The 23,984-nt window shown below is 41.9% G+C and overlaps 1 protein-coding gene across 1 annotated transcript in view; it reads left to right on the top strand.

Moving 5' to 3' along the window:
• PCP4 (Purkinje cell protein 4) overlaps positions 1-23,984 on the top strand; it is a 68,485-nt gene that overhangs the window by 12,582 nt on the left and 31,919 nt on the right. The window contains exon 2 of the mRNA XM_020789313.3: positions 20,455-20,506. Within this exon, the coding sequence (XP_020644972.1) occupies positions 20,455-20,506 (52 nt within the window). The remainder of the gene's footprint in view (positions 1-20,454; positions 20,507-23,984) is intronic.

Genomic DNA, 23,984 nt, shown 5'->3' with positions numbered 1-23,984 from the left:
GCTCAGGAACAAAAAGAGAATATTCTTTCTGGAAGGAACTCAGTATAAGAGAATCTCTCTTCAGTCTTGGGAGAGCAGAAGAGTCTGCTTTAATAACAGTGGGATCAATATGTTCATATGTGAAGCGCTTTGTTGGGGGCAAGCTCCTGCTATTAATAATTGTGCTGTCCCTTGAAGGCAGCCTTTGACTAAATTAAAGCTGGATGCGCTTCCTGGAAAATTAAATCTTCCTCTAATCTCTCTCTTTCTGTTCCCAGGCAAGCTCAAATCTGCCCTGTTTTTAAAAGCTCTCTGTGGAATGCTCATTTCCTTCCAAATGCCACCCCAACATTTCCCTTTTCTTTACAGAATCTTCTGGCATCCAGTCTGTTTATCAACTGCCTTCATTCCATAATTCCAGGAGTAGCTTTTGTACCTTCCTGCCTGTTTGCCTCTTTCTTATACAGTATTAGATTCCTGAGAGTACAGAATGGGGCTTCGTTCTTCGAGGCTTACCTCAACAGGGGAATGAGAACCTGTGGCCTTTCAGAGGTTGTTGGGCCCATCAGCCACAGCCAGCACAGCCAAGAGGATGATCGAGCGGTGGTCCATTATCATCCGGAGGGCTATAAGTCACCTCACTCCTGCTGTGAAGGGCCTTGCTACTTAACTCTCACTTGACCAATCCTTCTGTTCACACTGATCAACATTTCTTTTCTCCAGAGAAGGATCGAGAGAGGTCTTTGTATTATTCCATTTTGTCTCCCTTTCAATTAATGACACTCCCCTTCCCATACATTTCCCTGCTTTTTCCATGGCCATCATTTAGCAGGCCGTGGGAACTTTTTTTTGGTGTGTGTGTAAATAATGTAAGCAACATAGGAAAACAGTAATGCATCTATCTAGCATGCTACACCTAATATTGCAAATGTGTTTCATTTATTGTTCTTATTTTAATGGAAGCAAAAGTGTTTTTTTAAATGGGAGGTGAAAACAGAGAGAGATGCAATTCATTATGAGTCTGATGAATTTGGGAGAAAAAAGGCAGGCAAAACTCACCTTTCTCCAGTAGGCAACCAAGAGAGAGGTATGCCAGCAGAAACTCGAAAAGCATTTGGGGGGGGGGGGGGAATCACCCACAGAGATAGAAAGGTCTAAAGTGCCTATCAATTGTGGTCCCTATTCATGATGCCAAAGCAAAGCACTGTAATTTCAGTGTGGACAATTGAGTGTTGGTCCTCAGTCTGGTGAAAAGATTTAAACATTATGGAGAAAGTCCTTATGTAGGGAAAACAATTAGTGCTGTGAATTTCTTAATTGAAAGATCTGCAATTGGACTTAAGCTCAAAGTTTATAATGCTAATAGTTTAAAACTGTATATGACTAGAGATGAAGTGACTCCTACCTGTGCTACTTGAAAATAAGAGAAAAGAGTAACAGATGGAAGGTGGTGATCCTGTTATGGAATCAGTCTCAGCTGTGAATTACAGTGAATTTTGCAAAATTACTATTCAAATTTTTGAAATTTTGTACTCTTAGACTGTTAAGTATCTTTCAGTGTTATTTTTCTATAGAAATGTTTTTGTTAAATGTAGTTGTCTAAAATTTTAAATGTTAAGCTTAGTTTTCATGGATTGCATTGTCCTCAATAGGTTTTCATATGTGTTTAGAACCATGGCAGTTTTATCTGTAACATAGAAAGAACTGGATCCAGAGTGTGCTATCTGCTTTGACTTAAAATAAAAATGGGAGTGTGTGCTTTTTCTTACGAGACACAGACATAGATTCTTATTTCTCTTTTTATGGATTAATTCCTTTTCCTTCTTTCCCCCAAATGATCGATCATGCATACAGTTTGTGAAATGACAGGAAGAAAATCAAAAGGGAAAAAGAACCCAATGTAGAAGTTGCAGTTCACAGACTTCTGAAGCCCATTCATAGACCCTTAAGAGACCCCTTTAACCATGGGCTCCAGATGGAGACCTCTGAACTAAACAATATAGTTAATATGGTTGATGCTTCCATAAGTGCTGAGAGATGAGAGACAGAGAAATAAAGGTTTCTTACCTCCCTTGTGTTGAAAATTAGCTTTCTTTGTTTTATGACAGATCACCAAATGCTAACACCGGGGGGGGCCCTAAGGGATCCCCCCAGGAGGCGTGTCTTTGCCAGCCTCTCGGAAGCCATGCGAGGCTACTATGCTCACCCAAGAACAGCGAAGGGTGTGGGCTGAGCAGGGCATATTTAAGCGGGTGCATCCATATTGTTTACTCCCTTCGTGTTGTGAGCGACAGCCCACCCACCCATCCTATATTCTAGTGCAAGAGTAGCTGGTCGCCCCTTTTGGGGACCGGATAGGAATTTTTGATTTGCCTCCCGATTGGCTGGTAGAGGCGGGTATTTTTCACCTATCCCGCACTGGAGTAGGAGCACTGGCTTTAGTAAGGGCGGTAGTAGAATTCGGTCATGCTGGGGCAGGTAGTGTGGATTCGAACGGTATCGGAACTTGGATTATCTGGTAATGGCAGGAAATGGCTGCGCGTCTCAACTCACAGCACTGCCGATCAGGCGATCTCAGTGCTGTGAAGGTAAGATGCGCTGGGGATGCATCCGAACCCACAGTCGGCCCAGAGAGAGGGAAAGAGGGTCCAGGGAAAATGGAGGCCGAAAGTTATCCCATGGTAAGAAAGAAGGGGATGACTGAGGCTGGAGCACAGCCGGCTGGCTGTTGAATTGTCACATGATAATCATGAGCTAACCGGAATCTGCACTACAGCAGGACCCCCCTTGTTGCCAAAGGAGTGGCAATGTTTGTGAGAATGGAATGGACTCCAATAAAGCGTGGCCCATGTTTTACTCCATATATTTGGTCTCGGGTGGTTATTCCGGGTAGGAGGGCAAAGGCAAGCACAGGCTCAAGTTTGCAGTCTGACTGCTCAGGCACACAGCTCTGGGGAGATCTCATTGCTGAGGAATCAGCTTGTTATCAGCTTCCAAACACCAGCTGAGCACCTCATGTAGTGGAACCCAGAGCTTCCAGACTTTTGCGCGCTACTGACATATTCAGACAAAAGCAGCATCCATGTGTTTCATATGTGTGTATTCTGTATTTAGAATTGGTCAAGTGTGATCCCAATCTTCTCCACTTGCTCAGTAAAGATACAGAAAGGACTTATTTGGCAGCGTTCTTTCTTGATTTCCTTCCTCTTTGGTTCCTCTTCCTTGTCTCTTTCTCAGCCCAGAAACCTGTAGGCTTTTGCATGTGCTCAGATTTCTGATTTTCTAAGCATGCCCTTTCTTTTGATGGTCTACTGCAGTCCAGTTTAAGACCTTTTCCACCCTAGTAATTTACCAAGGAATCCTAACCTTGTTTAGATTTTTTTAGCTCTGTTGTAATGATCCTGTACTGTTGCTGCTGCTCTTTCAGCCTACCTTTATTTATGTGATTGTAAATGAATTTATGGTTGTGTTTTAATGTAGCAGTGTTAACTGCCCAGAGATGTGTGTGTGTTTAGTCGTTTAGTCGTGTCCGACTCTTCGTGACCCCATGGACCAGAGCACGCCAGGCCCTCCTGTCTTCTACTGCCTCCCGGAGTTGTGTCAGGTTCATGTTGGTTGCTTCGCAGACACTGTCCAGCCATCTCATCCTCGGTCGTCCCCTTCTCCTCTTGCCATCACACCTTCCTAACATCAAGGTTTTTTCCAAGGACTCTTTTCTTCTCATGAGATGGCCAAAGTACTGGAGCCTCAGCTTCAGGATCTGTCCTTCAAGTGAGCATTCAGGGTTGATTTCCTTTAGAACTGATAGGTTTGTTCTCCTTGCAGTCCAGGGGATTCTCAAGAGCCTCCTCCAGCACCACAATTCAAAGGCATCAATTCTTCGGCGGTCTGCTTTCTTTATGGTCCAGCTCTCACTTCCATACATCACGACAGGAAAAACCATAGCTTTGACTATTCGGACTTTTGTTGGCAAGGTGATGTCTCTGCTTTTCGAGATGCTGTCAAGATTTGTCATCGCTTTCCTCCCAAGAAGAAGGCGCCTTTTAATTTCAGGGCTGCTGTCTCCATCTGCAGTGATCATGGAGCCCAGGAAGATAAAATTTGACACTGCCTCCATATCTTCCCCTTCTATTTCCCAGGAGGTGATGGGACCAGTGGCCATGATCTTAGTTTTTTTGATGTTGAGTTTCAGACCGTTTTTTGCACTCTCCTCTTTCACTCTCATTACAAGGTTCTTTAATTCCTCCTCACTTTCTGCCATCAGAGTGGTATCATCTGCATATCGGAGGTTGTTGATATTTCTTCCTGCAATCTTAATTCCGGCTTGGGTTTCTTCCAGTCCAGCCTTCCGCATGATGTATTCTGCATATAAGTTAAATAAGCTGGGGGACAATATACAGCCTTGCCGTACTCCTTTCCCAATTTTGAACCACTCAGTTGTTCCATGACCAGTTCTAACTGTTGCTTCCTGTCCCACATATAGGTTTCTCAGGAGACAGATAAAGTGGTCAGGCACTCCCATTTCTTTAAGAACTTGCCATAGTTTGCTGTGGTCCACACAGTCAAAGGCTTTCGCATAGTCAATGAAGCAGAAGTAGATATTTTTCTGGAACTCTCTGGCTTTCTCCATAATCCAGCGCAAGTTAGCAATTTGGTCTCGAGTTCCTCTGCCTCTTCGGAATCCAGCTTGTACTTCTGGGAGTTCTCGGTCCACATACTGCTGAAGCCTACCTTGTAGGATTTTGAGCATAACCTTGCTAGCGTGTGAAATGAGTGCAATTGTACGGTAGTTGGAGCATTCTTTGGCACTGCCTTTCTTTGGGATTGGGATGTAGACTGATCTTTTCCAATCCTCTGGCCACTGTTGAGTTTTCCAAACTTGCTGGCATATTGAATGTAGCACCTTAACAGCATCATCTTTCAAGATTTTAAATAGTTCAACTGGAATGCCATCACCTCCACTGGCCTTGTTGTTAGCCAGGCTTTCTAAGGCCCACTTGACTTCGCTCTCCAGGATGTCTGGCTCAAGGTCAGCAACTACATTGTCTGGGTTGTCTGGGATATCCAAATCTTTCTGATATAATTCCTCTGTGTATTCTTGCCACCTCGTCTTGACGTCTTCTGCTTCTGTTAGGTCCCTCCCATTTTTGTCTTTTATCATGTTCATCTTTGCGCAAAATGTTCCTCTAATATGTCCAATTTTCCTGAACAGATCTCTGGTCTTTCCTTTTCTGTTATCTTCCTCTATTTCTTTGCATTGTTCATTTAAGAAGGCCCTCTTGTCTCTCCTTGCTATTCTTTGGAAGTCTGCATTCAAGTTTCTGTAACTTTCCCTATCTCCTTTGCATTTTGCTTCCCTTCTCCTCTCTGCTATTTCTAAGGCCTCGTTGGACAGCCACTTTGCTTTCTTGCATTTCCTTTTCTTTGGGATGGTTTTCGTTGCTGCCTCCTGGACAATGTTACGAGCCTCTATCCAAAGTTCTTCAGGCACTCTGTCCACCAAATCTAGTTCCTTAAATCTGTTCTTTACTTCCACTGTGTATTCATAAGGGATTTGGTTTAGATTATACCTGAGTGGCCCAGTGGTTTTTCCTAATCTCTTCAGTCTAAGCTTGAATTTTGCTATGAGAGGCTGATGATCAGAACCGCAGTCAGCTCCAGGTCTTGTTTTTGCTGACTGTATAGAGCTTCTCCATCTTTGGCTGCAGAGAATATAATCAATCTGATTTCGATATTGCCCATCTGGTGATATCCATTTATAGAGTCGCCTCTTGTGTTGTTGGAAAAGAGTGTTTGTGATGACCAGCTTATTCTCTTGACAAAACTCTATTAGCCTTTGTCCTGCTTCATTCTGAACTCCAAGGCCAAACTTCCCTGTTGTTCCTTTTATCTCTTGGCTCCCTACTTTAGCATTCCAGTCCCCTAGAATGAGAAGAACATCTTTCTTTGGTGTCAGTTCTAGAAGGTGTTGTAAATCTTCATAGAATTGTTCAATTTCAGTCTCCTCAGCAATGCTGGTTGGTGCATAAACTTGGATTATTGTGATGTTGAATGGTCTGCCTTGGATTCGTATTGACATCATTCTATCATTTTTGAGATTGTATCCCATTACAGCTTTTCCCACTCTTTTGTTGACTATGAGGGCTACTCCATTCCTTCTACGGGATTCTTGCCCACAATAGTAGATATGATAATCATCTGAGCTGAATTCGCCCATTCCTGTCCATTTTAGTTCACTGATGCCCAGGATGTCGATGTTTATTCTTGCCATCTCCTGTTTGACCACCTCCAGCTTCCCAACGTTCATAGATCTTACATTCCAGGTTCCTATGCAGTATTCTTCTTTGCAGCATTGGATTTTCCTTTCACTTCCAGGCACGTCCACAGCTGAGCGTCCTTTCGGCTTTGGCCCAACCACTTCATTAGCTCTGGAGCTACTTGTACTTGTCCTCCACTCTTCCTCAGTAGCATGTTGGACGCCTTCCGACCTGAGGGGCCCATCTTCCAGCGTCATATCTTTTAGCCTTTTGTTTCTGATCATGGGGCGTTCTTGGCAAAGATACTGGAGTGGCTTGCCATTTCCTACTCCAGAGATATTGGGCAATATATGCAGGTTTTAAATTCAGATAAATAAGACTTGCTTCTGAGTAACTAGGCACAGGATTACACCACATGTAGCTATTTTAATATGTGGATTATTCATGGAATTTATTTTTTCACTCTTCACTTTCCAGAGTGTCCTCTCCACACACACCCCTGTCCCCACATCTTTTTTTATGGAGACCTGCCCACTATTGTGGAACTTGGCTCTCATTTTATAAACAAAAAGGCCCTCGTTAATTTTCTACCTAGTATCCACTAATGATCTTTGCTGAAAATATGATGGTGTTACCTCCCATTGTCAGGTTGAGAATATGGCATGGAAGAAATCAGACAAAACTGCTGGTCTAGCATTATCTTTCTGGTTTAGGAGGGCAATGAAAGGGGACATGAACAACCAGAACCCTATCCAGGCATTATAAACTCTCGCATTCTGAATATGATTGAAGTGAAGAGCCTAATCCTAATTGGCAATCAGTTATGCAGGGAAGGGAAGGCCAACTGTATATCTTGAGGTGATGAAGCTTCACTCTTTTCTTTATTCTTTCAGTGCTGCATTTGAAGAGGAGGGGTTTCTGCTCAAATGTAGATGCTACATGTAAGAACAGAGATGTTTTCAGTATTCTTGTTCACACTTAGAGTCTACAGATGAACAGCAATCTCTTCTCTAAGTTCCCTTTGCATATTTTGGCATTATGTCTGAAAGTTTGTAAAAGGCCAAATGGCTGGTTGAGATAGACATATACATGTAAGTGGTGGATAGCTCACTGGTCTAAACATCAGGCTGCAGAGCCAGAGGTTGGGAGTTCAACCCCCCCCACACTGTGTCTCTCTCTGACAGGCACTGGACCTGGTGATCTGTAGGATCCTATCCAGCTCTGCAGTTCTAAGATTAGTATTATTATTATTAAGGCCCACCTTCAGTGCCCTCTTGGAAGCTGGTCAGAACTCTGCATGATGATCAGGAAGGCAGTGGTGGGCCTACATTTTGGGGGCCTTGAAGCTTGAACTGTTATGGGGGCCCCTTCACAGCCAGCAACAAGGTCCTGATAACCACTGTTATATTCTTCAATGGGGTTGTTCCATGACAGATCATCACTTTTTTTAAAATGTGGGCTAAAGTTGCTTCTGGGGCCCCTCCAGGACTAGGGGCTCTGAAGATTAATCTTCATTAGTTTCATAGCAGATTCACCCCTGCATGAAAGTCCAAGTGTGTTTATTGCACAAGGGTCTGACTGACCTCAATGTCAGGGGGAGGGATGTTGGGGTAGAGTTTATCTAGTCCTCATGCCCCACCACACATTTTCAGCCATAACGTCTTGTCAGGGTTATTACTTTGCTTCATTGAGACCAGAGACAGTTAACTCGAACAGAAAACAATTTTACCTTATGTAGTTCATATTTGGTTTGGGTGTAAAGATCCATGTTTGCAGAAAACTGTGTTCCTCAAAACAATTATTTGCATGAATGGTGTTGTTTACTTTCTGCTAGAACTTTTCATTTCAGGATCTGGAGGCAATAGGCTGGATTCACATCAGGGTAAGCGGATGATCCCCATAAAGGATCTTATAATGTCTGCTCAGCTTGGCAGGTGGCACAACTTGCCCAAATACCCAGATTGCAGAGCAGGGTCACATTTGTGGGCAGTACCCTGCAATGAGTGCCAAGTTCTTGCCCTTCTAGTCAGTAATGTTGGTGCATGATTTGAGATGGTGGTAGTGGCCACTCACCATCTTTGCCCAATGCCAGACTATAGATGCCATGACTAGTAAAGGTTCTGGACACTCATAGCCACTTCAGCCTGTGTATTATGTTTGTACACCTCCACTCCATACAGTTGGAACAATTTATATAGCTCCTATTTGATTCTTTGGGGGAGGGGGAGAAATATGTATTAATTCTGGAGCATTTTGTAAAGCTATGTAGGGATCACACACACTCATCCAAATAGTACTTGCCATGTCTATTATAGTTGCTTTTCCCAAACTCCTTTAAAAGATACCATTTATGGAAGTTGACCTCAAAGCCTTGGAAATGTAAATCATTCTGACTGGTTATCAGAGGTTTCCAAAAATAGTTGGCTGTAATTGAATTGACTTAAAAAATAAATTAAAGATGACATACTTGAACTGCCCAATATAGTTGTCGCAATCTAACTGGAAAATGTTAAAAGTAGTATCTGTGTCTTAAACAGGGAGAAAGATGTAATCCAGACCAGATGCTACAATGAGAGAAAAGAAATATGTGTGTAGATTATCGGAAACAGTAACACGTAAGGTTTCAGACTATTTTCAGCTCCCTAAAAACCTATATCCACCCCAAAGCATTTTTCCTCTATGGATACAGAAGGTGATAATTTTTAATCTAAAAGATTAATCTAATCTGATCTTGATTCTTGAATCTAATCTAATCTAATCTTGAATCCAATTAAGATTCTTGTTTAACCTTGGATTCTAAATGGCTTGAGTCCAATCTGTCTCCCTTTATGAGCCTGCCAGGGTGTTAAGATAATCAGGGGAGGCCTTTTTATTGGTCACACCACCTTCACACTTGTGTTTGGTGGTGACATGGGAGAGGGCCTTCTGTGTGGCTACATGCAGACTTTGGAATTCCCTCCCACTGGAGGCCAAACTGACCTTCTCTTTGCTGTCTTTCCACAAGCAGACAAAGACCGTTCTGTTAAGATTGGCTTTCCCTTCACAACTGGCTGTTTGAGTGGAGTTTTTAAATGGATTGTTGTGGTTTGTATGTGTTTTTTGTGTTTTTGTTTATTGTTTTAGTTTGCTGTTTGTTTGTTCTTTTCAAAGATTTGTGTGTTTACTCTTTTTACCTTTTAAATAGTGTCTTTTACTGATGTAAGCTGTTTGGGCTCCTTTTTAAGGAGGAAGATGGGGAAAATATTTTCAATACATACATACATACAGTGTGCCCCACTTCACGATGATAATCCGTTCCAGGAAAATCACTGTTAAGCGAAATCGTCGTCAAGTGAAAAAAACAACAATTGGAATGCATTGAAAACCAGTTAACGTGTTCCAGTGGGGGAAATACCTCATTGTCCAGCGAAGATCCTCCATAGGGGAAGCCATTTTCGATCGCTGTCTTGCAAACAATCGGTCCGGAAAACAGCAGGGAGCCATTTTGCGAAGCGCAGATCAGCTGTTTTTAATCATCGTCCAGTGAAAAAACGGTTCCCGAAGCAGGGACCGAATCGACGTAAAGCAAAAAAAAAAATAATAATAAAAAAACCCCCATAGAAACTTCATTTTGCAATCACTATAGCGATCGCAAAAAAGTCATTGTAAAGCGATTTTGTCGTCTAATGGGGTCGTCGTCAAGTGGGGCACCACCGTACGTACGTACGTACGTACGTACGTACGTACGTACGTACATACATACATACATACATACATACTCTTCCATATTTTCTGGATGCTCTTACATGCAGTCTTCTTTCCTCTTCTTTTCTCAGAGTTTCCATCATCACAAACCCCCCTTGTAGCTTCTAAATGTGCCTAACTTAAGTTAATCTCCACTGTGTGAAGTGGTGGGATACTGTGATTGCTCTCTAAGATGAACTATATACACAGAATCTGGAAACTGAGTCATGACAACTGGGCTTCTTTCTTATTAGGTTGAAACATTTTGCTCCTCATCCAAGTAGCCTCTTCAGTCTGAGGAGAGTTAATAGGAGACTCCTGATATATTCTCCACATTGGTCAGCCCAGTCCTTTGTCCATCTAACGAGCCTATTCAGACCAGGGGAAAGTAAAACCAACGTGGAGAATGTATCAGGCATCTCCTACCAACTCTCCTCAGATTGAAAAAGCTACTTTCAAATTAATACGAAAGAAGTCCAGTTGCCATGACTCAACTTCCAGATAACCTCTCCTGAATGACTGAGAATCTTCATGGATATATATCCACAGAACTTGGAAGTAACCAATTAACCATAAAATAATAACTAGTTACAGTACTTTGGGGGATTATGATGATACAATTAAATTATATTTCAAAAGTAAAGGAGCCAGTGGCTATAAAGTTCCCTTTTGGAACAATGAGTAATCATTTCTAGTAACTTTTAAAACTTACTTTTAAGGGCATTTAAGCAATTCTTAAAGTCCTTTTGATAGGTATTTTTCTCATTTTATGTCATTCTGCTATCACTCCTAAGTGGCAAGGAAAGAATTGTTTTGTTTCACCATTTTCATTTTTGTAAGTGTTTTCCAGATACCGTGTGAGAGTGGGGAAGTATTTTCTTATTTTACTAGCTATGCTAGGAAGCACAATGCAATGAGTTAATAAAACACAACACAACAAACTTCTCTTGGGATAGTAAGAGCAGTGAGAACAACAGTTGCTATGCAGTAATGAGTAATGCAAAGAGCTATTTAAGGAAGGTGACCTTTCAGTCTCTTTATCTGGTAAGCTTTGGTGGTTGATGTCTTCCCTATTAAGTGGGATGGATATTACATGTACCAGGTCTGGGACTGGTGTACCAATCTACTATTGAAGTGGCATGGCTTCAGACAGAAGAGGCATGGGATGTGGAACAGCATTAATTCTGAAGTGAGAGGGCTCCTTATGGTAGTTCTTAAAGCCATGAACACAAGAGGTATCCAAATATACTGAGCTGTTCAGGTCCATATCAACAGATGGTATTTAGCTGTTTCATCTCCACCAAAATCAGGTCTTTGGTAAAGTTAGTAAGTCTTAATTATCTATTCATAGGCAAGCACACTCTGTTTGCACTACCAACAATATCCTGTTGCTGGCATAATCTGTCGTACTCTCTGCTTCACTCAGAAAACCTAGGGAAGTTTGGGGAGGGGCTGGTAGCATTATCATCCCCGCTGATCAACAAGGCCTGGTGTTCTTCATCTTTACGAGCCCTGGCTGTGCTACACCAGAGTTTCCCACCTTTGGGTAAACCAGATGTTGGTGTTCTGAAACTCCTAGAAACCTTGGCCAGCACAGCTGGGGATGAAGACTTCTGGGAGTTGCAGTCCAAGAACTCCTAGGTTACCCAAGGCTGGGAACCACTGCACTACACCACCAGTGTGTGGTGGATAGCTGCATAATTTTTTCAAAATAAGAAAAAGAAAAAAAAGAAACTCCAATCTGCATTAAACTTTGTATACTAATTTCAATAGTCAGAAATAATATTACAAATGACTTGTAAAAACTAAAGCAGAATTATATCACAGCCAAGTGGAAAAGACTGTGAAGTGTACTGTTTGGGTGCTGTGGGCAGGTAAGTTTAAGGCCCCTGGTCTCTCTCCTTCTGCTTCCTTATCTTTAATTCAAATTTGGATTGGATAAGCAGATGACACCTTCAAAAAGAGGACCGTCTGGCAGCCCTTTGAATAGAGAACCGTTCTTTGCAAAAGAGGCCCCTTGACCACCCTAGATAAGGAGTGAGTGTGCTCCTTTCTTGCACTGCCCACATCTCCTTTCCCTTTTTATCCACTGAGGAATGCTATTATAGTTAAAGGTTCTTTTGACCTGTCTAAGGTGGTTTATTGGCACATTTTTCATGGTGGCAGCATTTCACCAACGTAAGTCGGCCTTTGCTAAATCCTACGGTCCAGAGAAGGGTAACACATGATCTGCGTCTACATGCACACTCAGCGAGTTTTATGTTTCTGACCAAGTTCCTCATTATTCCAGCTATTGAGTCTTCCATGGCCATGGCAAAATTTCCATAAACAAATGGGAAGAAGGGTATGCATGGCTTGGTCTTGAGGAGATTTCTTCAAGGCACATGAGTCTTCTGAAAGACAAGATGCATGTTTCCCATCCCACATGTATTGTTTATAGGTAAAAAGTGGCAGCATCCTTACTATTACATGTGATGACGATCCTGATAGAATAGTGGTGGAGTGAGATAGTCCTCTCTGGATTTCAGGAGTTCTAGTGTACCTCTACCAGGCCCTAGACATTGGCCATTTCTGCTATAACTCTTCACTATTCCTTGAACCTGGACTGATGCCCTAAAATTATGTTGGTAAACATTTTTCTCAAGGAACCACTACTGAGAGACATGGAATGAACCTCCACAGAGAATATGAGGGCTGTGAACACATAAGGGTGTCCCCTTGGTAATGACCAAATCTATTGGCTGAGGTTTCCACTCCAGAAACACCACTGGATTGTTTCTGACACAAACAAAAGAGAAGAAACAGTCACTGGCATATGCTTGATAAAGAATAAACCCTTTGCTAATTGTGAAAGGCATATCTGCATGAATTCCCACCACTACCCTCTCTTTCTATTGGTTGAAAAGTGTTGCATCTTGTCTCTGGAATCTTATTAGGTATGGACAACAGCAGGTATAAAACAGAATGGAAATCAATACCGAAGAAGAGCTGTGCCTTTTAAAATAAACAGTCTGCACCAAGCCATGCCACTTAGCATAAAGCTAATTCTTTTTCAAAGATGACAAGAGATGTGTAAACAGAAGGAACACTCCCTTCGACAAGGAAGGCAGTTGTGAAGTGATTACTCATCACACCCATTTTCTTAATATTTGTGAATCCAATTAGTAGCTGTATCCTCCATAAAACCCTTTAATATGAAAAGTATCATCCTTAAAATCCCACGAATGAGGGAGAGGGTTGCTACTCAATCATAGAGTGCATCCTTTGCAAGCACAAATTCTGAGGTTCAGATCTTGGCATCTACATGTCAGAAATCCTAGTGAGATACAACTCATCACTTTCCAGCAGTCCATCTTCCAGGAAACGTAGCCCATGGTCCCAAAATCCAAACACCTCATGTCAGCACCACCTTCATAGCCAGTTGTTCAACTGGAGTATTTTTCTTTCCATTACTGTTCCTCTTCTGAGTACTGGTAGGATGGAGAAGAACACTGTCTGGGCCCCAAAGTCCTTGGATTTCCTTCACAGAGCTTCAAAGTGGTTTCTTTGTAGTTCCTCTTGGGTGTGTCATTGGTCGCCATGTGGATGAGAAGAAAGGGATATGCATCTGTGGACAATCCTCCCATCCCATCCCTATGGGTGGTGAGATCTGACCGCCTGTTTCAGTCTGGCTACTGCAAAGTGCTATCCTGGAGAGCTGTGGAACCTGCATCAGCCTGAAGTTGGATTATAACCCCACCAAGGAGCTCATTATTGTGTACATGCATCCACCTATCTTTCTTACAGTTGGGAAAAGTAGCTTCTTCTTCTTCTTCTTTTGAGAATAGTCCCCACTGATCAGGCTGACTAAGGGATTCTGCAAGTTATAATGCAAAGAGTAACTTTTCTAAGGTCTGATCAATATTTATTTGTGTCTTTCTGGCTAAACTGTTGTGAGCCGCCCAGGGTAGACAATGTCTAGATGGGCGGCATATAAGTGCAATAAATAAATAATAAACAAACAAACAAACATAATATTGGGCAGGAGAAAGCTACTATATTTGTTCACCTTCTTATTCCAAATGTTGGTGCAAAATATTCTCATCAGCATAAGAGTTGAAGAAGTGTTTTGTTAACACTCGTTCGTTCGTTTAGTCGTTTAGTCGTGTCCGACTCTTCGTGACCCCATGGACCAGAGCACGCCAGGCCCTCCTATCTTCCACTGCCTCCCAGAGTTGTGTCAATTTCATGTTGGTTGCTTCGCAGACACTGTCCAGCCATCTCATCCTCGGTCGTCCCCTTCTCCTCTTGCCGTCACACTTTCCTAACATCAAGGTCTTTTCCAAGGAGCCTTCTCTTCTCATGAGATGGCCAAAGTATTGGAGCCTCCGCTTCAGGATCTGTCCTTCCAGTGAGCACTCAGGGTTGATTTCCTTTAGAATGGATAGGTTTGTTCTCCTTGCAGTCCAGGGGACTCTCAAGAGCCTCCTCCAGCACCACAATTCAAAGGCATCAATTCTTCGGCGGTCAGCTTTCTTTATGGTCCAGCTCTCACTTCCATACATCACAACAGGAAAAACCATAGCTTTGACTATTCAGACTTTTGTTGGCAAGGTAATGCCTCTGCTTTTTAAGATACTGTTTAGGTTTGTCATCACTTTCCTCCCAAGAAGCAGGCGTCTTTTAATTTCGTGGCTGCTATCTCCATCTACAGTGATCATGGAGCTCAAGAAAGTAAAATCTGTCACTGCCTCCATATCTTCCCCTTCTGTTTCCCAGGAGGTGATGGGACCAGTGGCCATGATCTTAGTTTTTTTTGATGTTGAGTTTCAGGCTGTTTTTTGCACTCTCCTCTTTCACCCTCATTACAAGGTTCTTTAATTCCTCCTGACTTTCTGCCATCAGAGTGGTATCATCTGCATATCGGAGGTTGTTGATATTTCTTCTGGCAATCTTAATTCCGGTTTGGGATTCCTCCAGTCCAGCCTTCTGCACACTAACACTCATACCTGCTTAAATTGTTCCTATATTCCAAACACAATCCACTGTAGTTTCTGCTTTAAAATAAAAGCCTTAAGAAGGTTCCAGGCAGATTGTGCCCAGAAGCTGCTGCTGTGCATCACCTTCCTATTTTGAGATCTTTAATGGCTTTTGGTTGAGCTTCTGAATACTAAAAGAATACATGCTACAGATTTAGTGTTGAGGGGCAAAATATGGTGATGAGAGACAGGCTCATTTCTGAAGTAGAAGCGCATGCTGCTCTCGTTTTGCAAAACAGGAGGAACTGACCATACCTTCTTTTGCCTTCTGGTAGTGCTTGGAGAGGGCAGGGCAGGGGTGGGGAATAGTATGGTATTTCTTATGTTCATGCAGTATGTTCAGTGAGTTGATGTACACATTTAAATGTTTTTCAGTGTTAACCAACCAGCCAAACAGATGAACAGATAAAAATTATTCCAGTTCTTTTATGTCTAAGAATTCACTTTTGGCCTCGTTCTGACTCCATATGACAAAGCATTAAGCCATTTAAAACATTATGAAATATCAAAACATTAGTTATATTAGATATTAGATTCTGTTAATTATGCAGAAAGGTGTGGTTTGGGAACTTTACTCTGACAAATTCCTAGCCTGTATTGTAGCTTTCACTCCTTTTCCTGTACGGTCAGATTCAGAATGTTCGGTTTTCCATGACACTTTTGATATTATGCTTTTGATGTTCTGCAAAGCCACCCACTTAAAAATTTATATAGCCCCAAGCAGTCATAAAGTGTGTTTCCTTCTATGCTCTGTAGTGACAAAATTGTTTATCCTCTTTCATGTATAATCACTATATTTTTGCACTCGTTCATTTCGGCTCTGATGTTTCGTCTGCTAGAGGTAGCAGAACAATTAAGCAACCGCTCTCTGATGACTGCTAGGTGGATTTGCTGTAGCAAGTCCTGAGGACTTTAGGAAATGAGACACTGGGATGTTGATATCTAATGTTTTTGTCTGGAACTCCACCAATCAAATACATGAAATAGTGTGGGGAGATTTTCTAGGTCCTACACTGCTTGTGGAGCACATTGAAGGCTCATTGCAACACACTTAAATTCCTTATTTCCTATCCTGTTGCTCTTTATCTTCCCACTTGCTGTTCTTGTTTCTCCCTACCTACACTATAGAAAACCTGAGCACTCTATTTATTCTGTGTCTCCCTTCTTTCGAGGGAGCTGCTGCTTCTGGTTTCTTCTCCTCTTCCTCCTCTCTGCTGTTATTGCTGCTGGAAAAATTGTTGGGCCTGCCTAGAGGCCACTGAAGCAATTACTATCCCTGTCTCAAGTTCTGCTTTGTTTTTAGGGAAGTCTGCCATCTAACAGCTGGTGATTTTACTGCAAGCTACCAACAAATTTTAATTAATTACAATTAATTACTGCATTAAAACAATAACCTTAAGGCACAATCTCATTGGGGATCTTCTTATTATTCATGCCAATTTCTAGGTGTCTAGATTTCTGCTATGGCAGAGAAGACACACATAGGCACATGTGCTCTTTGACAATTATAGATAAGAAATCATACGATACGATTGTTATTATTAACCTACAATTACAATAGCAGTTGTGGTGGTAGTGGTTGTTATACATTTATTATTCTTAACCCAAAATGTTTGTTTCTTACATTAATAAAGAAAATAATTGTGGTATTGGAAGATGAGTGAGCTTTTATGACTCACATCAGCCTGGATTTTTTTTCTCCTCAATTTGCAAACAGCTCATTTAATCAGCAAACCGTTCTTAATTACATTTTTGCTAGTGGTGGAACTAGGCCCTCAAAGGCTTCCCCATCTCAAGGCCCTCAAAGGCTTCCCCAGGCTGAAAGGGATCCTAAGCCAGGCTTGGAACCTTGTCAGGGACAGAAATAGGGAACTTTAACTAAAGATAAAAGGCTACAGCCGATGACATGATCTGCCTTATGCATACAGAGTTGTGCCAACAAGATTCTAGCTAGTATCTTGATCTTATCTGGATAGGAGTATTCTGGATTGTATGTAAATGGTGACATTAACAAAGGTCACAGTATTTTCTTCTTCTCACTTAGGAAAACTGACAATTGGAACAGAATTCTTTCTGTCAAATAGGGCAAATCAAATTCTGTGCAGCTTCTCCTTCACTGGTTGAAAGCCGTAGTACCATATGGAACCTCTTGGACCTGGGATGGCTTGTGTCTAATCTCCAGAGCCAAGGGTCATAAGTTAAAGAAACAGGCTTAAATGAAGCATATGCCATAGTCAAAGTGATGCACTTTCCTGTTCCTGTTCAGCTGTCCCACAACCTCCCATCGCCTCTCCTACACATGTAGAAGTAAAAAAAAAAAGACTTGTCAAAAAGTACATGTTTAGCAGAAATAGTATTTCCTCGGTCTCCTTTTCAGAGTCATCTGTGCATGCTCTCAAGTCCTCCATAAGTAAGGGGCATCAAATGATCCCATCAGTTCTGACATGAAAGCAAGCGCCTGCGAAAACTGTTCAGCTCGATTGACAAAACCAACACTGTAACACAATGTCTCAAGTGTTTGTGAACCTCCCTTTCTCCTCCAGGCTACACTGGATTCAAACTCATTATCAGGTTCCAAGCTTTATTAGGTTACTTCACCTTCCTGTATTGTCCATCAATGGGTTGGGTCCCCACTGCTTTATACAGCCATGATATGCAGTCACGTACCTTAACTTTTAGATGTCAGAAGCATTTACATCACCTTTGCTTTCTCTACCTCTGGAGTTGCATCAGACTGAGGGTTCTAAGGCTCAGGGTCACTGGGAGGTTGGTTGCACTATGGCATCCCTTGGCCAGCTAATGCAACTAATTCTCCTCCCTTCCCAACTCTTCAGGATCCCTGTATCCTGCCTTGACATGCTGAGTCTTGAGGCCCTGGTATCTCGAAGGATTTAAAACTATACAGAATTATGAACTTCACTTAAAAGAGTGGTTGCCTTCTTCTCTGGTGTTCCCTAATGTAACTTAGTAAATTCTGTAGCCTAAATAACTAAAGCCATCTAAAGTAATCTAATCCAACATTTTTGTGTGATTTCTGAAGAACAGCAATGTAAGTACTATTAGAATTATCTTGGTTTTTAGCTTTACCTTATCTCTGTTCTGTTTGCATAGTCTTTACTCCAGTTTAGTATTCCTGGTTTGCACCTTCTGCCATGGGAAATATCTCTGGAGCCATTTTGAATGTCATATGTAGTTGGAGAGCACATGTAATAATAGCAGAAGAGCACATCTCAGTGAAAGTGCAGTAAATTTTCCATATCACCAAGGTCCTCAACCAGCCTTCCCATCATAATATGAACTTTTTAAAAAGCGATTTTTTTCAAGTTGGATTTCCATGTATAACTTTCCATTGTAAGCAAAGCTATCGTCTTTAGAACCTAAGCTGCAATTGGAACATAATCATAAGCAAAAGCAGTCTCTTCTAATAATAATTCCAACTGAACTGGAGAGCTAGATAATGCTGGCTTTGTATGCTGTGCAAATATAGCTTGTTCTTAGAGCTATAATTTTTGACTGACAACTTTCAAATTCTGTAAACCCAATCTTTGTCTTTTACCGAGGGAAAAATATTTCAGATGTGAAGAATACCCCATTGCAATGTTCCATAATTTGATGGATAAATATACATGAGACAATGTTGTGTCATTGCAAAGTTCCATAATATGAGGGACGTCTTTACCCATATAAGGTGTTCTCCCCCTTCAGTGTTCCATACTACTAATTTGTGGTTGTTATGTGCCATCAAATTGCTTCTGACTTATGGCGACCCTATGAAGGAGCAATCTGCAAAATGTCCTGTCCTCAACTGCCCTGTTCAGCTCTTGTAAACTCAAGCCTGTGGCTTCCTTTAGGGAGTCCATCCATCTCATATTTGATCTTCGCCTCCTGCTGTTTTTCACCTTTCCCAGTATTATTTTCTTTTTCAGGGAATCTTACTTTCTCATGATGTGCCCAAAGTAGAAGATAGAGAGATAGTTCAGATTTGATCTGATCTAGGATCCACTTGTTTGTCTTTCTGACAGTCCAAGGTATCCATAAAGCTCTCCTCCAACACCACATTTCAAATGAATCAATTCTTTTCCTATCAGCTTTCTTAGCTGCCCAACTTTCATACCCATACATGGTTATCAGAAGTACAATAGTGCGGATGATCTTGGTCTTGATCTTCAGTGACACAGCCTTGCCTCAGATATTTTCTAGTTCCTTCATTACTGCTCTTCCTAAGCCTTCTTCTGATTTCTTGGCTTCAGTCTCTATTAGGATTGATGATTGAATCAAGGTATATAAAATCTCTGTTTCAGTTTCTCCATTGTCAATGTAAAATTTATGTAGTTCTGTAATCATGATTTTCATAGCAGTCACCGTGCAATAGATACATAAACAATGGGATGACTATAGCACAACATATTTAGTGGGGGATGGGAGAGGTTCCTGCCAAGAGTGGGCCTGTTGGAGAAAAGTCATTGAGAGAGACCCTAAAGCAACAGTTCCTCTCTCCAGATAGCAGTTTACAGAACTGGGACAACTAGAGTATACCAGAGAGCAGGTGCGCAGCAGAGATGGTTTGCACAGTTAGCCCAGATACATGCTGCCAAGATAGACACCCCCCCAAAAAATCCCACCACAAAATAACTTTTCAATGACTTCAAGTGATCTAAGTTGACTTCCATGCAGCAATCTGCTAGATGCTGCACTGCCTGAAAAGCAACAACAGCGTCCCAACACTGAACATCAGAGAGCTCTGAGGAAGCAAGGCCTCACTAAATCGGTGCTAAGTGAAAATGTTAGGAATCCAAATTAGAATGCCTCAGGTTTGGATAAGCAAGGTATGGACATGAAACAGAACAAAGGGGGCGGCGGTGGCAGCGGTTTCCTGATGCATTTGTTTCATTTTGGAAACTGATGCATCAGGAATTCCCCATTGTTCTTTCTTGTTATTTATGCCCATATCTTGTTCATGTGTTTCACTTTGGAAACAGGACTAGATAATTTGGAGCTGCAAAATCCTTGTAGAAATTCAGATGAGGAAAATCTGTGGAGTGCCCCAGCACTGGCAGTGGCTGAGAATGGGCATCAGGCTTGTTACAACTGACTGAGAGCACACATACATATAAATTTATTGCGTGGAACAAAGGCTGTTGCAAAGTACATCAAATAAAAACAATACAATACAGTACAATACAATACACTATAGTATGAGGGGAGGGAACCTAAATCAAGTTAGATTTCTATCACAGCTAAAAAACTCTAACATCTAATTTAATAATAATAATAATAATAATAATAATAATAATAATAATAATAATAATAATAATAATAATAATAATAATAATAATAATAATAATAATAATAATAATAATAATAATAATAATAAATGAACCCTAAGTGAAGGCAGTTGATAAACAGTCTCTGATGACTGAGAGCACAAATTCAAAGTATGGCTCATAACCATCCACGTTTCTTCCTTTCTTTCTCAGAGACAAGGAGCAGGAGCAACAAATGGAAAAGACAAGGCTGCCGGAGAGAATGGTAAGACCTGGTCTGATCATACTTTCTGTGATGACTCCCGTGACAAAATTCTACACAAAGAAATGCTTTCAAGTGGAATTCATTTGGACTAAGACTCTAAGTAAGCATGTTGAGGACTGAAGAAGTAATTAATTTACTTAAGGTAGCCTGATGAAGTGTTCTACCTAAACTACCTAAAAAGCTTGTATATTTTGTGCATTTCAAGTTGATCCTAGTAAAGTCATTGCCCACCTGTGGTTTTGAATGCAAAAACACAACATCTCCACACTCTGAGTATAAGGAAGGGCTTCTCCTTCAGAGTACAGTGAAGGAGCAGCTCTCGTGTGTGCTTTTCCAAGTGGTTGAGATTTGAAGAGGGAGAAGGCAGTGGGCAAGTCTATATGTAGATGGGGAAAGAGAGTGTGTGGTGGAAGAGGATGCTGCCCTCAGCATATCCACTGGCAGGCCAAGACTTAAGATACAGGAGAAGCTTGCAAGTTGAGCGGGTTGGGGGACACAAGCTACTGTGGCTAACTGCCATTGCTATATGATGTCTGGGAGCCAATTTCTACTCCCACACATATTTGCCACATTCAGTCAACACGCCGTGTGTAAATAACCATCATAACTGTCATTTGTCTTTATGTGTAGTGGGGCCATTCGTTACCCACAGAAGGTGTTTTCCACCCCTAAAAATGTTTATACCTACAAACTTTGTTGCTTCCTTGAGTAAACTGATACATCCTTCTTATGCATGGATGATGGAATTTTGGCTGAATACTTACCTCTGAACTTTGGAAGCAGGAGGACTGAGCATTGGCCACCTCACTCTATTTGCTTAGTATTCTCAGCTTGTCCACAGCTATCTTCGAAGATGTTAAGAGGGATCTTGACTTTCTTAAATGATGGAAATGGCATGTACTAATGAGAAGCATTAGAAAACCACTAATGAATTCTGCCCTAGTAAGATGCCTGTGCTAGGTTGTCTCTAGTTCCCCATTTTCTAAATGCAACAACATTTCAATTGCAGACTCAGGAGAAGAATAAATCACACCGGTGCTGAGCTGGTTTGGTTCAGGTGAATCCATGAATGAGTAAGCTAGTTTAAAACCATAAATACCTTGATAGCAAATGCCTTTTTGAGAATTTTACTTTCTGCTGTGGCTTAAATACAAAGCACTTATCAGTGAAAAAATGCAAAATAAGGGTGAATTGTGATAAAGGTAAAGGTTCCCCTTGACATTTTAGTCAGTCGTGTTCAACTCTAGGGGGCGGTGCTCATCCCCATTTCCAAGCCATAGAGCCAGCGTTTGTCCGCAGACAGTTTCTGTTGTCACATGGCCAGCGCGGCGATACACGGAATGCTGTTTACCTTCCCACCGAGGTGGTACCTATTTATCTACTCGCATTTACATGCTTTCGAACTGCTAGGTTGGCGAGGAGCTGGGACAAGCGACGGGAGCTCACTCCGTCGCATGGATTCGATCTTACGACTGCTGGTCTTCTAACCCTGCAGCACACAAAGGCTTCTGCGGTTTAGCCCACAGCGCCACCACATCCCACATTGTGATAACTGTACCTTAAAGAAGTAGTAGTTGTAGCACTTCAAGAAGGGTAGCAAGAAGTAAAAACCGGCAAACAGAAAGAACTAGAGGAAAAGCTCACAAGGGTACTTCTAAAGGATATCCAAATAGTACTTAGTTCCACCTCAAGAGAGAAAAAACAAAACATTTTGGGGTGCTGGCAGTGCATAAGGAGCCAGCATACATAAAAACACCTATGTATGGAATCATCCAGCCCCCTGGACCTTTACAAATAGGTGAAGATAGGATAGGAGGAACTATGTTTTAAGGCAAAACTGTATACTGCTCCAGTTTGGTTCTTGTCCGAATAAGACCACGCAGATCAGGACCTGATTCATTCTATATGCTTTTGGATACTTTGATTGAACCTGTATTGGTATCCAAGCTAGGACTCATGTGTTACAATATACCCAGAGAAAGCACCATTCCTGGGAATGGGAAATGCAAATGGTTGTTATAGGTTGCCAGAGAGAATTAATTGTCCACCTCCAGGCCAGAAAATATGAGAAGAAGAGAACAAGACGATAAAAGACGAGAAACAAAAAGAGGCGGAGAGAAAGACAGACCTGGATGGTCTCTCTTGTACGTTTTGCAAGGCAAGAGGTACAAAGGTCCAATAGGCAAATGGCTGCCGTCATGGAGAGCTCAGTGGTTTAGGTATCTGGCTATGGAGCCTGAGGTTGGGAGATCAGTACCCCACTGTGCCTCCTTGACAGGGGCTGGACTTGATTATTCACAGGGGTCCCTTTCAACTCTGCAGTTCTAAGATTATTATTATTTATTTCTCCAAGTCATCTGACTCCTTGGTGTTGGTGTCCAACCAATTGCAGATGTTCTTGGAGGAAACAGCCTAGACTCATTTCAGTCAGGGTTCTGGCTGTAACATGGAACTGAAACAGCATCAGTCACCCAGCAAGACCATCTCCTTAGGAAGGCAGACAAAGGGAGTGCAACCTTCCTGGTCTTCCTGGATCTTTCTGTGGCCTTGGATACCACTGGCCATGGCATCCTTCTGAGATTGCTGTTGAGTTTCGGACTTGGGAATTCTGTTCTTCAGTGGTTCCAGTCCTTCCTCAAGGGCCAATCTGAAATGGTACAGCTTGGGGAGGCAATGTCCACCCCTTGGAGTTCCTTGGGGATTGGCTGTTTCTTTTTAATATCCATATGAAGCTACTGGGAGAAATCATGCTGAGAACTGAAGTTGTCATCGATATGTAGATCACACCCAACTCCGTCTCTCCATTTCCTCATCTGCAGATGATGTTGTACAGATCCCTGTGCACTGTTTAGTGTCAATAATGTACTGGACAAGGGCCAGTAAACTGAAACTCAATCTAGATAAGATGGAAATCCTACCGTTGGGAGGGTTGTCAGAATTTCTGAAGGATTGGGTCCACAACTTAGGGGTATTCTTGGACTCAGCTCTTTTTATGGAGGTGCAAATATCTACTGTGGCTGAGTGCCTTTTATCAATATTGGTTTATTGCCCAGATGTGTTCCTACCTGGATACAAAATGCCTAGCAACAGTGGTTCATGTCTAAATAAGCTACTGTAAAGTACATAGGGCTGCCCTTGAAGTCAGTTTGACAACTTCAAGTCTAAAATGTGGCTGACAGACTGCTCATAGGTACCAGCAGACATATCCCCATGCATTTTCAGTGGCTCCCTGTTACTTTCCATACCCAGTTCAAGGTGCTGGTCATGACTTATAAAGCCTTTACCTGTTTAGGACCTCGATACTTGTCAGAACATCTCTCCCACAAAACAGCTACCTGTCTCACCCAGTCCTCACAGTCCTTGATATTGAAAACAGTAACACCTAAAGAGGACAAAAGAGTTAACATCAGGAACTATGCTTTCTTGGCTGCAGTCCCTTTCCTCTGGAACAACCTTGCTACTGAGTTTCATCAGGTGC

Source organism: Pogona vitticeps, chromosome 3 (assembly GCF_051106095.1).
Source record: "Pogona vitticeps strain Pit_001003342236 chromosome 3, PviZW2.1, whole genome shotgun sequence".
NCBI lineage: Eukaryota > Metazoa > Chordata > Lepidosauria > Squamata > Agamidae > Pogona > Pogona vitticeps.
The sequence above is the reverse complement of the archived record's forward strand: the minus strand, read 5'-3'. Positions and strand labels throughout refer to the sequence as shown.